The sequence below is a fragment of the Rhineura floridana genome, chromosome 7, assembly GCF_030035675.1.
Source record: "Rhineura floridana isolate rRhiFlo1 chromosome 7, rRhiFlo1.hap2, whole genome shotgun sequence".
Taxonomy (NCBI): Eukaryota; Metazoa; Chordata; class Lepidosauria; order Squamata; family Rhineuridae; genus Rhineura; species Rhineura floridana.
In genome coordinates, this window is record NC_084486.1 from 179,793 (window position 1) to 195,180 (window position 15,388).

At 42.6% G+C, this 15,388-nt stretch overlaps 1 protein-coding gene across 13 annotated transcripts in view; it reads left to right on the forward strand.

Annotated features, from left to right (window-relative positions):
• The window catches only part of SYNPO2L (synaptopodin 2 like), a 100,466-nt gene that overhangs the window by 55,689 nt on the left and 29,389 nt on the right, over window positions 1–15,388 (forward strand). For all 13 annotated transcript variants that reach the window (XM_061634596.1, XM_061634592.1, XM_061634595.1 and 10 more), the window contains one exon: window positions 6,338–7,002. In XM_061634596.1, the coding sequence (XP_061490580.1) occupies window positions 6,338–7,002 (665 nt within the window). The remainder of the gene's footprint in view (window positions 1–6,337; window positions 7,003–15,388) is intronic.

Below are 15,388 nucleotides of genomic sequence, written 5' to 3' on the forward strand. Positions count from 1 at the left end.
TAATGACAACAGAAGATTTATGTAACTGATTTATGATTTGGAATGGAGTTGACAAAGAGGATATTGAACTTGTCAAGGATTATCAATACCTTGGCACAGTCATTAACCAAAATGGAGACAATAGTCAAGAAATTAGAAGAAGGCTAGGACTGGCGAGGGCAGCTATGAGAGAACTAGAAAAGGTCCTAAAATGCAAAGATGTCACTGAACACTAAAGTCAGTATCATTCAGACCATGGTATTCCCAATCTCTATGTATGGATGTGAAAGTTGGACAGTGGAAAAAGCAGGTAAGAGCGGGTGATGTCTGCCACTGCTTACATCATAATTGGAGTGCATGGTAGACTGCTTTAAAGAGAAAAAAGTTAGGAGATCCCATTTTTATCTCCCATGTAACATCTATTTCAACCCTGAGACTTTGGAAAGCACTGCCGGCTGGATTGCCTGGGTTGGCCAATGGTTTGGCCCAGCCTAAACAAACTTCAAGACCCCAAAACTTGCATCCCAGTTTCTTGGGGAAAGTTCTTTTCAATTTGAGCTTCAGACGTAAAAAAAATCTTCCCAAGGATATGCTGTACAAACTTGATTAACATTTAATAAAGATAAAAGTCTTGAAATGGATTTTAACCAGATTTTCTGCCATATTCTCTGTTTACTATTTGGTGTTTTGTTAGCTGAGATATTTATATCTATAAAAGTTTTGGTTCTTGTAGTTTTTGCTCTGGTGGAGACCTTTTACTGTGTACTGTCTCTGACCCAGTAGGCAGCTTTATAACACCTCTCAGGTTCAGAGGGACTAACTGTTCACTAAGTGTCAGAGGATTGTGTGCATTTTCCCTGTTTTATATCCAACTCCCTTTGCCCAGGGCCAGTAGTGTGGTTTATTTTTATTGTATCATCATTTTATTCATTTATTTATTTATTTTATATTCTGCCCTTCCTCCCAGAAGGAGCCCAGAGCGGCAAACAAAAACACTAAAAGCACTTGCAAATATCTTAAAAACAAAAGACTTTAAAACATATTAAAACAAAACATCTTTTAAAAAAACTTTTTAAAAAAATCCTAAAAAGCAATTCCAGCATACTGTGTAAAAGAAGTGAGATAAATTCCTTCTATTTAAGGCCAATAATTATCACAAATAATTGATAGAATTATAGAAGGGGCCTATAAGGTCAATGAGTCCAACCCCCTCCTAAGTGCAGGAATCTAACAATACATGCATGACAGATGGCTGTCCAGATGCCTCTTGAAGGCCTCCAGTGTTGGAGAGCCCACCACCTTGCAAGGTAATTTGTCATATCACTCTAGCAGTACTTTTCTAACAGAAAGGTTTTTCCTGATGTTCAACCAAAATCTGGCTTCCTGTAATTTGAGTTCATTGTTCTGTATCCTGCACTCTGGGATGATCAAGAAGAGATCCTGGCCCTCCTCTCTGTGACAACCTTTCAAGTACATGAAGAGTGCTCTCATATCTCTCCTCAGTCCTCTCTTTTCAAGGCTAAACATGCCCAGTTCTTTCAATCTCTCCTCATAGGGCTTTGTTTCCAGTCCCCTGATCATCCTTGTTGTCCTCCTCTGAACCTGTTACAGTTTGTCTACATCCTTCTTAAAGTGTATTGTCCAGAACTGGATGCAGTACTCAAGATGAGGCCTAACCAATGCCAAATAGAGGGGAACTAGTACTTCAAATGATTTGGAAATTATATTTCTGTTAATGCATTCTAAAATAGCATTTGCCTTTTTTGCAGTCACATCACACTGTTGCAGAGGCGTCACTAGGGGGTGCAGGGGGTGCAGACCGCACCCGGGTGACAATCAGAGCGGGTGACACCCAGTCCCAGAGCCGCCCCTAGCCACTGAGAAGCGGGGCAGTTATTTTGTATAAGCCCGGCCGTTCTGTGAAGTAACCATGGACACTTCCGGTCACAGGAAGGGGGCTACGACCCTCTGAGACCCCACATGACAACCCCATAGGTGAACCCTGGTGGGATTCACTCCAGCCCTGCTGGCTCCCCGATCCCCTGCACGCTTCCTCGGGAGGCAGCACCAGGAGAGCCCTCCCTTCCCCCATTATGTGGGGCTGCCGCCGCCCGCCTGGGCGTCTCCTGCGCAAGCATCGTCCGGCTAGTCAGCGGGCAGGGGCGGAGCGAGGAGGAGGCTGGCCAACAACGAGCTGGCCGACAAGCTGAGCCGCCGCCTCCAAGTGGAGGCGCACAATGGCGAAGCAGAGCAAGCTCAGCCCTCACCACCTGCTCATCCAGAGCTCAGCGCCAAGCTGCAGCGGTGGCCTTTTTTGGGGGGGGTGGAGAGACAAAGAGGCTAGACAGCCTCTGAAGAGGGACGCTGCCACCACTCAGCCTGGACGCCGCCTCTGAGCATGTGCGGAGTGCCTGCCGCTTCTTTCCCCCATGCGGCAGGAGAATCTCAAGGGGGGCTTCTATGGAGGGGAGGTGGATCATGGAGGAGTTTCCCTCCACCATTGCTCTGGCGTGGGCAGCCTTTCCTCCCGGTTTTGCCTTCCTCTCTATAGAAAATGCACTCTGCACTCACTCTATAGAAAGGCACTCTGCGCTCGCTAAAGGGACCTTCCGCCCCCTCTTGGCGAGGGAGGAGCTCCATGGGGTCCATGGGGGTGACACCATGAGTTACCGCACTGGGTGACACCAACCCTAGTGACGCCACTGCACTGTTGGCTCATATTCAGCTTGTGATCAACAACAATTTCAAGATCCTTCTCACATTTAGTATTGCTGAGCTAAGTATCCTGCATCTTATAACTGTGCATTTGGTTTATTTTTCCTAGATGTAGAACTTTGTACTTATTCCTGTTAAATTTCATTCTGTTGTTTTCAGCCCAATGCTTTAGCCTATCAAGATCCCTTTGAATTTTATTTCTGTCTTCCAGGGTATGAGCTATCCCTCCCAATTCTGTATATGCATATTTGATAAATATTCCCTGTACTTCCTCATAAATTTTATTTTAATAAAAATAAAATGTCACTAATAAAAATAAACTAATAAAACCTCCCTTCTTTTTCTAGTTCTGGGCAGTCAGTCAATGTACCCATGCTTATATAAACAAAAGAGATAATAACAACATGTAGCTGCCAGCTACAGCTGCCTTATATGGTGTGAACAATACCAACTAAAGTGATTAGTTGGAACGTTAGCTGGTCCCTCTTGTCTCTGAAAGATGGCATGGAGAGATGTTGCATAGGGGCAGTAACTGATAAGCAGACAGCTGTTGAGGAAGGACATAGCCTTGAGACACTCCTATAAAACTAGGAATTCAGGAGCAATATTTAGCCAGTTCCCCTGCTGCTATGCTGCTGCTGATAACCAGAGGTCTGCCTCCCACAAGGGTGAGATGGTTCAGTTTTGTTATGGATAAGAAACAGAAATAATGCTAAAAGAGAAATGTAACTTGTTTGATGTTGATTCCTTGCAATATAACTTCACATTTACTGCAGTGTAATTTGTATAACGTATGTCTGAATCGATAGCACATTATACGTTAAGATATGTTAACTGTATGCGAGTCTAATGTATACTGATATATAAGCCTGATATTTAACTTCTGATCATAATTGATTCTGATCCAATGGCTAAGGCCACTGTATGCATTACCAGTAAAGATGTTTAATGGGTAAAGAATAAATATTATCAGATTTATAAAAGTAATCTGCTATTGAACTCCCATTTTTCCTAAGCTAGCCCTAAACTTTAGTATGTTCTTTGATGGAACCACCAACTGTTAGTTCGCCTAGACAGACCTAACTGCTGGCAAAAAGTGGATAAACTCAGGTGACCACAACATTAGTCATATAAGTTGTCTGTGTAGATATGGACTAAGGGGTGTGTGCAAGAACCCTCAATCCAGTGCATTCACAAGACAGAGATGGTTCAAGGCCATTTCAACATGATTTCATATGATGTCACATGATTGACAGGTGGGTAGGGCTACCCTTGTGCGGCTTTGCAAGTCTCCCCCCTCTCCTCCTTTAAACTCCTATCTCAGAGATTTAAAAGGGGGCACAAGTCTCCTCCTGCTTCTTCACTTTCCATATTTTCACTTTCCCATCAACAAAGGCCTTCAAACCAGCCTACAGCATAACTTCCATAAAACAATGAAATCCAAGTAAAATACAAATACAGACTGATTTCTGCACATGATTCTTCACAGATTACAAAGAATCAAGAAGAAACCTAAATATGAATGAAATTGGATGGGATATGGGATTCTGTTCCTGATCACCAATTAGTATCATAGAAAATATCCAATAGGTACCTATGATAACTGCCCAGTCAAATTTCTCCCAAGAATCACAAGGGGGGAGAGTTTTGATTTTCCCAGGTGTAAAATGTTGAAAATGAGTGCATGCAAAATGAAAAGAACTACCTTTGAAAGCCTGTGTGGACTGCGTGCAGGAAATAGGAAATAAAAACATGTTTATTCAATGTGTGGACATGCCCATCGTGACTATATATGAACTCTTGAGGCAATGGGTAGAAACAGACACATCACACCAAGTTCTGTGCCAAATTAATACATTTGATTCAATTCGCATTTAAAGGTGAAATTACATAATTTGTACCTTCCAAAACAAGCTAGCACAGCCGTCCTTCAAAATTCACCCTTCTCCACATTTTACAGTGCAGTTCTCCAGTCAAGTAATATGTAAAAAAATGCATATACTAGTGTAAACGTGTATGTATAAATGTATCTATTAGTGAAGATAACATACAAAAATGCATTATATTATGGAAAATTGCTGTGCAAAAAATGTGTATATTCAGGAAAATTGCAGATAAAGTATATATTAGGAGAAAATTGCATTAAAATGCTGATGAATTTTTATAGAGATTTTTTTTTAAAAAATCACAAACTGATGTGAAATTGTCCAGACTGATTTCACTAATGTGAAACTTAATCCAGACAAGACGGAAGTGTTGCTGGCCAAGGGGAAAACTGCCCCAGGGATAGGGTTGCACCCTGTTCTGGATGGGGTTGCACTCCTCTTGAAAGAGCAGGTCCGCAGTTTGGGAGTTCTTCTGGATCCTGCCCTGCTGCTGGAATATCAGGTGGCTGCGGTAGCCAGGAGTGCTTTTGGCCATCTCAAAATGGTCTACCAGCTACGTCCATTCCTGGAAGCAGCTGACTTGGTCACAGTGCCACATGCACTGGTGTCATCGAGGCTTGATTGCTGTAACGCACTCTACGTGGGACTGCCTTTGAAAACGATTCAGAAATTACAGTTAGTCCAAATGTAGCAGCCAGAATATCAATGGGAGCACGGCGTAGGGAATATATTACCCCTGTGCTTTATCGACTCCACTGGCTCCCAATTTGTTTCTGAGCCCAATTCAAAGTGCTGGTTTTGACCTTTAAAGCCCTAAACGGCCTTGGACCAGTGTACTTAAGGGACTGCTTACATCTTATGTTCCAATGGATTTAAGATCATCTGCCTCTGGTCTCCTCTGAGTGCCTGGAATGAAAGAAGTTAGATTGACAGGTACGCGGGAGACAGTCTTGTCAATTGTGGCTCCCAGACTTTGGAATTCCCTGCCCCAAGAAGCCCTCTTTGCTCCCTCCCTGATGGACTTCCGGAAACTTGTAAAAACTATTTTGTTCCGGAGAGCCTTTGGGACTGACGGGTCAGCCTGACACTGTTTAAAGTTTTTTATCTTTTATTTTTATCTTTTAAGTTCTTTTATTCTCACTCTCTTATATGTGTATGCACATATATACATGTATGTATGTTTGTATGTGTGTGTACGTGTATGCATAATGCATTTTATGTATTTTAATTGTATTTTATGCATTTTAATTTACTGTAATGTTTGCGTTTTTATTGTGTATTTTACTATATATGTGTGCTATTTTATTGAAGCTGCCCTGAGTGCCCTATTGTAGGGTAGAAGGGCGGGATAGAAATATTTTAAATAAATAAATTGTGGACAATTGAACTTAAGATTGAAAAAATAAGAAACTGAGAGAAATCAAAATTGACATCTTTGCCCATCCCTATTAACAAACCATATTTCATCCTGACAAAAGATAATATAGATAATTACCAAGTTTTGCTTAGTTTGTATGAACATTCTTCTGATTGTAGTATATAGTAGGAGGTTGGGGATGGGAAGGAGAGTCTCTGAATCTTCAGTAGCCATTGTGTTACATGTATTCATAATTTCCTAACCACAAACTGATTTTGATTCTCAAGAAAGCCATACTGGAGATTCTGCACTATACCCACACATATCTGCATCAAATATTCATCTATTACTCTGTGTGTAACTGACCAAAATCCTCTGATTTTCTTCTTCTCCCCCACAGGGCATCTAGTGGGGACCTGTCTGGTGTGGGTTTCCTCCGTTCTCCTTCTCCCAGGCAACTACAAGTGGTCTCACCAGGTTCCCCACTCAGCCAGGCCTCCCAGTTGCACAGTCCTGAACTGGCAGGTCCCCCAGTTGCCGCAGAACCTGAGCTGCAGTCCCGACGACAGCAGCACTTGGAGAACCTAACCTCACCCCCAGATAGTGAAGCGTACTATGCTGAGACTGACAGCGATGCTGACAATATTGCACAGGAAAAGCATCGGAGAGCTCGCAAGAAAAGCCCCCGTTCTCCACCGGGGGGACCAAACAATAAAGTGGATGAGCCACAAGATGAAGTGTCACTCTCAAATCTGAGTGGGTATGACAGCACCCCTGAGGCAACAGCACAAGCTGGAGAACATGGAGAAAACTTCAGTGGGGTGACCAAGAGGGAGATTGTGTGCCAGCCAGGAAGCCGCACACACACACCCTTATCAGAGAGTGACGCTTTGCTGCAGCCACCCTTACCTGAAGATAGAGAGCCTTCCCCAGAGGCTATGCTCTTACCACATGCGACTAAGACCATTCGAGCAGAGAGGCACCTCATCCCCATGATAGGGCCTGTGGAGCACCCTGTAGATGAAGACCTGACAACCAGCTATGCAGAGAAAGCCAAACAAGCCAGTAAGTGTGCCTGGTAGATTTGCTTTCCTCCCAACCCATCATTCCCTTGCCTCTCCCTTTTACAGAATTCAGTTTTTTATGGTGCAGAATTTGGATTTCTTGGCCGCAGAATTTTAAGGAGTACATACAGCCCCAGTTATAATTCTACATTTTCACTAATATGTTAATTCATGAGTCTCCACAGATTTTTAGTTGAGTTTAACTACGGTATCGTTCAATCTGTCAAAATTATCTCTGGCTCTGCTACTAATAGCTGATGAAACCAACAATAAAATCATACACAAAACCTTGCCAAACTTTCTTCTTATAGCAGCACAACTGGTGATAGCTGCTTCCTGGAAAACACTTGACCCACATATGATTCATAAATGGTATCAGGAAATATGGAAATTAGCACTTATGAAAAAACTGACACATAGTTCAAAAGCAATGAGACAAGGAACAGATGCAGACAAGTTCTATGAACAATGGTATAGCTTTATTGTTTTTGTTAGTCAAAGTGATGGGGCTTGCAAGCCTCCAACCTTGCATGGTCAGATTTGGTGGTCCACATTGGGTTAATTATCTGGAAAACAATTCAGGAGAATAACCATTTCATAGCTGCTTATCTCCCTAGAGCATTATAGGTACCATAACTCCTATTGTCAACTGCACTATTTTCTCTCGTTGTATAAGTTATTCTTGTTTTGTATTCTGTTCTACCCAAAACCAATAAAAACATTATTTTTAAAAAAATTATATTTGCAGGACAGGAAGAAGGGGCATTAAAAATAAAGGGGATATGCACAAATATTTTAACATAATTCAAGTAAAGAGTTTCAAAAATGTTGGAAATGTGATTTATTGGAAATAGTGCTTATGACCATAACCCATGTAGAAGAGCCGGGGTTAAAGGCCTAGAGAAGGGATTGACAACCTGTGATCCATTAGGCCCTTGTCTAATTTCATGGGGTGCGGAGTCCAGAGGGAACAGGGGGAGAAGTAGAGAGGCAAAACAGATGGAAAGAAGGAGAAAAAGTAAAATACCTTTGTAAACAATCACTTCAGATCTCTGGGAAGATCCCTGGGTGAGGACAAAGAGAGGGAAAAAGGTAGCAGAGAGAGAGAGAAGAGACAGCTCCACCCAATTTTGGCTCTGCCAAGACATGTCGCATGCAACCTCCAGCAGATTACCCTTGAAACCTTCAATGGGGGGGGGAATCCCCATGTCCGACAAGACATTATTTTTCTTTTGCTAATTGTATTAGCTCAGATCCCCACTCAGGAAACCTGAGACCTTAGTAAAAATGTCTAGGCAAGTGATTCTCCATTCATATACCTGGGATGTAACCAACCCAGATACATTTGTTTATTCATAAACATGAAAAGGAACAACAATATGAAAACTGGCTTTCAAAACTATTTTTGTCAGACACACACAGTGGTAACCCACAAGTCCAAATGACCTTGCCCAAAGTCCAGCTTGATGGGTGAAAATCTAGGTCTCTGAGTCTTCTTCAGAGTTCTTCTCAAGTGCTGCTGCCGCCAAATACCTTACGGCCCTGCTTCTGGGATGACCTCCAAGTTGAGAGTGGTGCTCCTGGCAGATTGCAGCTAGCCAGACTCATGTAGCTTGCTCCTCAGCAATGATCCAATGCCTTGGAGGCAGCCACCCCTCCAGGTAAATGATCTCAGCAAAGGGGCTCTGAATGAGTGATGATTTCAGCTCAAGAATTCAGCTCAAGCGAGATGACAGTAGTAACTCCTATATAAGGGGGGAAAGTAAAATCAGTGCGGTTCATTCAATAAAACAATAAAAAGAATATATATTTGTATTGCAAAGCATGCATATCATAAGTCTTGGCTCATATGTTTTCGAATCCACAATGACCTTGTTCAGACATAACACTAAACTGTGGTTTGGCATTACATGAGTGACTCTCAAGCTCATGAGCTCCCCCAGTGTGGCTGCAAGGAGGCAATTGGAAGCTTTCACTTTCATTATTATCTGTGGTTTATCATTATGTCCAAATTAGACAAGCTCTGTAGGGACTAGGGAACACACTCACTTCATACTGTGGTTTATGAATTTAACTTGTTTGTCTCAATCCATTGTTAAGATTAAACACACTTTTGGATGTGGACATGATGATAACACAGTTAGTCAATAACAGAAGTAAAACATTCTGATCTTTTAATGACTGTGTCAGAGGAGGAGAGAAGAAGGAAGTGTACAGCCTAAGGGTTATCCATGTAACACTAGACCATAGTTTAGTGATATGTCCAGATCAAATCAATGAGCTGTATCGGTTAAGCTGTCATGGGAACTATCTGTTTATATGCCCTGTTGACCATCGATACTAGGTTCTTGAATTTACATAGTTTTTAACTGCTACAGTTATATGCAATTAGTTACAGCCTTTCCTGCATTTTTCACTGCCCAGTTTACTGGTATACACTGCTTGCAATATTATTATTGTTATTATCTTTATTTATACCCCGCCCTTTTTCCAAACTGGATTAGTGTCAATTTAATCACATTTATTTCTTATTTGAACTTTTGTACAGTAATAGCTGTAGTTTCTTCACTTCTTGGATGCCAGCACCTTAGGAGGACCCAATGCTGACCCCTGACTTGCCACCTTTGCTATTCCTTGCTGCTAGGCTCAATGCCCACTGCTACTCATAGAGAAATTGCAGGCAAAGTGAGGAGGCAGGGGTAGCTTCTACTCCTTGAAGTCACCTTCTTGCTTTGTTGCTCATTGGAACTTTGGCCAAGTAAATGTACAGTGAGGATGAGGGATCACCACTGTCAAGGGTGCACCATGTTATGGAAATATGCAGAGATACTCAGTAGTCTGAGCTGCATGTGTGTTAGTGGGTGTATTTACCTAAGTAGCAGGCTTTTACCCTGAATTTAGATCACTGAGACTTAAGACTTTGTAAAATGAGAAAAACTACTTTATTTATAGAATTACGTAGTAGATGGGAAAGGCATACCTAGTTCTAATTAACTAAGTTGGCATAATGCCCAGACATGGGTATTGCCCTCATGGCTCAGTGACTCAGTGTCTTTTTCCATTTCACTGTCACCTGTTTGATGCGGCGCCCCTTCTGGTTGGTGTGCACACTTTCCTTCATCAAAGCGGACAGCTCTGTATACTCCAACTTCGCCAGTTTTGGGATCTAGTACTTGGTATTCCTTCTGCATTGAAGAATATCCAATGTATATGCCTTCCTTGGCAGTGTTGTCAAATTTTGATCTCTTTTGTTTTGGGATGTGCACAAAGGCCTTGCAGCTGAACACACGAAGGTGAGACACCACGAAGCTTGGTATCTGATCATGCCATAGCTTGAAAGATGTTTTGTTGGTTGTAGTTCCCGAAGGACAGTTCTGCAGATTCATTCATTCATTCATTGGCAATCACTCGTAGCCAAGTAAGATTGTCTTCCAGGGTAAGTTCTTTAACAGTGGGTCCATAAGTGACTGTGGAGGCCAATTCTGGATCCACACAGTCTCCCACAGTGAGGACATAGGTTTCCAGATGGAAGATGGTCACAATGAGGATTTGCTTGACATGCCTTCTGCTTAGCTCATATGTCCCTTTTGCCCTGTACTCGTGCTTCCTCAAAGTCCATAGCACCTTTGATAATGGCCGACCTCCAATTGGGACACTCATGGGCCAAGGCTTCCCAGTTCTCAATGCTCATGTTACATTTTTTTAGATTAGCTTTGAGAACATCTTTAAACCTCTTTTGCTGTCCACCGATATTCCATTTTCCATCCTTAAGTTGGGAGTAAAGTAGCTGCTTTGGAAGACGGTGATCAGGCATTCAAACAACATGGCCGGTCCAGCAAAGTTGATGTTGGACGATCATTGCTTCAACACTGGTGGTCTTTGCTTCTTCCAATATGCTAACATTACTCCGCCTATCTTCCCAAGTAATTTGCAGAATTTTCCGGAGGCAGAGGTGGTGGAATCTTTCAAGAAGTTGGGAGAGGCGTTTATAAATGGTCCATGTTTCACAGGCGTACAGTAAGGTCGGTAGTACAATGGCTTTGTAAAAAAGCATTTTGGTCTCCCTGCTAATATCCTGATCCTCGAACACTCTACGCTTCATTCCGGAGAATGCGGCACTCGCAGAGCTCAGACGATGCTGAATTTCAGCATTGATGTCAGCTTTTACAGAGAGATGGCTGCCAAGATGAGAAAAGTGATCGACATTCTCCAGCATTGCACCATTAAGCTGGATTGATGGTGCTACAGAGGGATTGGTTCGCACTTGCTGATGAAGCACTTTGAACATAAGAACATAAGAAGAGCCTGCTGGATCAGGCCAGTGGCCCATCTAGTCCAGCATCCTGTTCTCACAGTGGCCAACCAGGTGCCTGGGGGAAGCCCGCAAGCAGGACCCGAGTGCAAGAACACTCTCCCCTCCTGAGGCTTCCGGCAACTGGTTTTCAGAAGCATGCTGCCTCTGACTAGGGTGGCACAGCACAGCCATCATGGCTAGTAGCCATTGATAGCCCTGTCCTCCATGAATTTGTCTAATCTTCTTTTAAAGCCGTCCAAGCTGGTGGCCATTACTGCATCTTGTGGGAGCAAATTCCATAATTTAACTATGCGCTGAGTAAAGAAGTACTTCCTTTTGTCTGTCCTGAATCTTCCAACATTCAGCTTCTTTGAATGTCCACGAGTTCTAGTATTATGAGAGAGGGAGAAGAACTTTTCTCTATCCACTTTCTCAATGCCATGCATAATTTTATACACTTCTATCATGTCTCCTCTGACCCGCCTTTTCTCTAAACTAAAAAGCCCCAAATGCTGCAACCTTTCCTCGTAAGGGAGTCGCTCCATCCCCTTGATCATTCTGGTTGCCCACTTCTGAACCTTTTCCAACTCTATAATATCCTTTTTGAGATGAGGCGACCAGAACTGTACACAGTATTCCAAATGCGGCCGCACCATAGATTTATACAACGGCATTATGATATCAGCTGTTTTATTTTCAATACCTTTCCTAATTATTGCTAGCATGGAATTTGCCTTTTTCACAGCTGCCGCACACTGGGTCGACATTTTCATCGTGCTGTCCACTACAACCCCGAGGTCTCTCTCCTGGTCGGTCACCGCCAGTTCAGACCCCATGAGCGTATATGTGAAATTAAGATTTTTTGCTCCAATATGCATAATTTTACACTTGTTTATATTGAATTGCATTTGCCATTTTTCTGCCCATTCACTCAGTTTGGAGAGGTCTTTTTGGAGCTCTTCGCAATCCCTTTTTGTTTTAACAACCCTGAACAATTTAGTGTCGTCAGCAAACTTGGCCACTTCACTGCTCACTCCTAATTCTAGGTCATTAATGAACAAGTTGAAAAGTACAGGTCCCAATACCGATCCTTGAGGGACTCCACTTTCTACAGCCCTCCATTGGGAGAACTGTCCGTTTATTCCTACTCTCTGCTTTCTGCTTCTTAACCAATTTCTTATCCACAAGAGGACCTCTCCTCTTATTCCATGACTGCCAAGCTTCCTCAGAAGCCTTTGGTGAGGTACCTTGTCAAACGCTTTTTGAAAGTCTAAGTACACTATGTCCACTGGATCACCTCTATCTATATGCTTGTTGACACTCTCAAAGAATTCTAATAGGTTACTGAGACAGGACTTTCCTTTGCAGAAGCCATGCTGGCTCTGCTTCAGCAAGGCTTGTTCTTCTATGTGCTTAGTTAATCTAGCTTTAATTATACTTTCTACCAGTTTTCCAGGGACAGAAGTTAAGCTAACTGGCCTGTAATTTCTGGGATCCCCTGTGGATCCCTTTTTGAAGATTGGCGTTACATTTGCCACTTTCCAGTCCTCAGGCACGGAGGAGGACCCAAGAGACAAGTTACATATTTTAGTTAGCAGATCAGCAATTTCACATTTGAGTTCTTTGAGAACTCTCGGGTGGATGCCATCCGGGCCCGGTGATTTGTCAGTTTTTATATTGTCCATTAAGCTTAGAACTTCCTCTCTCGTTACCACTATTTGTCTCAGTTCCTCAGAATCCCTTCCTGCAAATGTTAGTTCAGGTTCAAGGATCTGCCCTATATCTTCCACTGTGAAGACAGATGCAAAGAATTCATTTAGCTTCTCTGCAATCTTCTTATCGTTCTTTAGTACACCTTTGACTCCCTTATCATCCAAGGGTCCAATTGTCTCCCTAGATGGTCTCCTGCTTTGAATGTATTTATAGAATTTTTTGTTGTTGGTTTTTATGTTTTTAGCAATGTGCTCCTCAAATTCTTTTTTAGCATCCCTTATTGTCTTCTTGCATTTCTTTTGCCAGAGTTTGTGTTCTTTTTTATTTTCTTCATTCGGACAAGACTTCCATTTTCTGAAGGAAGACTTTTTGCCTCTAAGAGCTTCCTTGACTTTGCTCGTTAACCATGCTGGCATCTTCTTGGCCCTGGCGGTACCTTTTCTGATCTGCGGTATGCACTCCAGTTGAGCTTCTAATATAGTGTTTTTAAACAACTTCCAAGCATTTTTGAGTGATGTGACCCTCTGGACTTTGTTTTTCAGCTTTCTTTTTACCAATCCCCTCATTTTTGTGAAGTTTCCTCTTTTGAAGTCAAATGTGACCGTGTTGGATTTTCTTGGCAATTGGCCAGTTACATGTATGTTTAATTTAATAGCACTGTGGTCACTGCTCCCAATCGGTTCAACAACACTTACATCTCGCACCAGGTCCCGGTCCCCACTGAGGATTAAGTCCAGGGTTGCCGTCCCTCTGGTCGGTTCCATGACCAACTGATCTAGGGAATAGTCATTTAGAATATCTAGAAACCTTGCTTCTTTGTCATGACTGGAACACATATGCAGCCAGTCTATGTCCGGGTAGTTGAAGTCACCCATTACTACCACATTTCCTAGTTTGGATGCTTCCTCAATTTCATATCTCATCTCAAGGTCTCCCTGAGCATTTTGATCAGGGGGACGATAGATCGTTCCCAGTATTAAGTCCCTCCTGGGCACGGTATCACCACCCACAACGATTCTGTGGAGGAGTCTGCCTCTTTTGGGGTTTCGAGCTTGCTGGATTCAATGCCTTCTTTCACGTATAGAGCGACTCCGCCACCAATATGTCCTTCCCTGTCCTTCCGATATAGTTTATATCCAGGGATAACCGTATCCCACTGGTTTTCTCCATTCCACCAGGTCTCCGTTATGCTCACTATATCAATGCTCTTCTCTAAGACCAAGCACTCCAGTTCTCCCATCTTGGTTTTTTGATGTTAAGCGAGAGGCCAAGCTTTTCATATGCTTCTGCAAAGACATTTAGGATAGTTTGAAAATCTTCCTCTGAATGTGCGGAGACTACATTATCATTGGCATATTGAAGTTCTATGACGGTTGTAATTACCTTAGTTTTTGCTTTTAGCCTACTGAGATTAAAAAGCTTTCCATCTGTTCGATATGTGATTTCCACGCCAGTGGGTAGTTTCCCCTCAACAAGGTGTAGAATCATGACAATGAAAATAGCAAATAAGGTCGAAGCAATGACTCATCCCTGTTTGATGCTTGATCCCACTTTGAATGGATCACTTTGAGAGCCATTGTTATCCAAAATTGTCGCCATCATGTTGTCATGGAGGAGTCGCAAAATATTCACAAATTTATCAGGGCATCCAATTTTCAGAAGGATGGTCCAGAGAGCAGTTCGATTTACAGTATCAAAGGCCTTAGTCAGATCAATAAACGCCATATACAGAGGTCGGTTTTGCTCCCTGCATTTTTCTTGAAGCTGTCGTGCAGTGAAGATCATGTCCACTATCCCCCTGGAAGGGCGGAAACCATTTTGGGATTCAAGGAGGATGTCTTCTGAGATAGGTAGAAGGCTATTTGTGAGGATCCTTGCAAGGATTTTACCTGCAGTAGGTAGAAGAGAGATGCCTTGGTAGTTCCCACAATCTGTTCTATCACCCTTCTTGAAAAGAGTGATAATTATGACATCCCTAAAGTCTTCCGGGATCTCCTCCCTCATCCAGATTTTTTCGGTGAGTTTATGAAGTTGTTGTGTAAGTTCAGGCCCACCTTCTTTAAAGACCTCAGCAGGAATCCCATCAGGAGCACTAGCTTTGTTATTCTTCATTTGATTAATGGCTTTACTGACTTCATCCAAATTAGGGGATACTGCAAGCTCATCTCTAATTTGTTGTGGGATTTGCGAGAAGACCTCACCAGCCACATAAGAGTTACGATTAAGGAGAACGTGGTAATGCTCTTTCCAACGCAGTGCAATAGACTCTTTGTCCTTTAGAAGTTTGGTACCATCTATTGAGCGTAAAGGATTTGTACCATAATTTCTTGGTCTGTAGATGGCATTTGTGGCATTAAAAAAGCCCCGTGCATCATGAGCA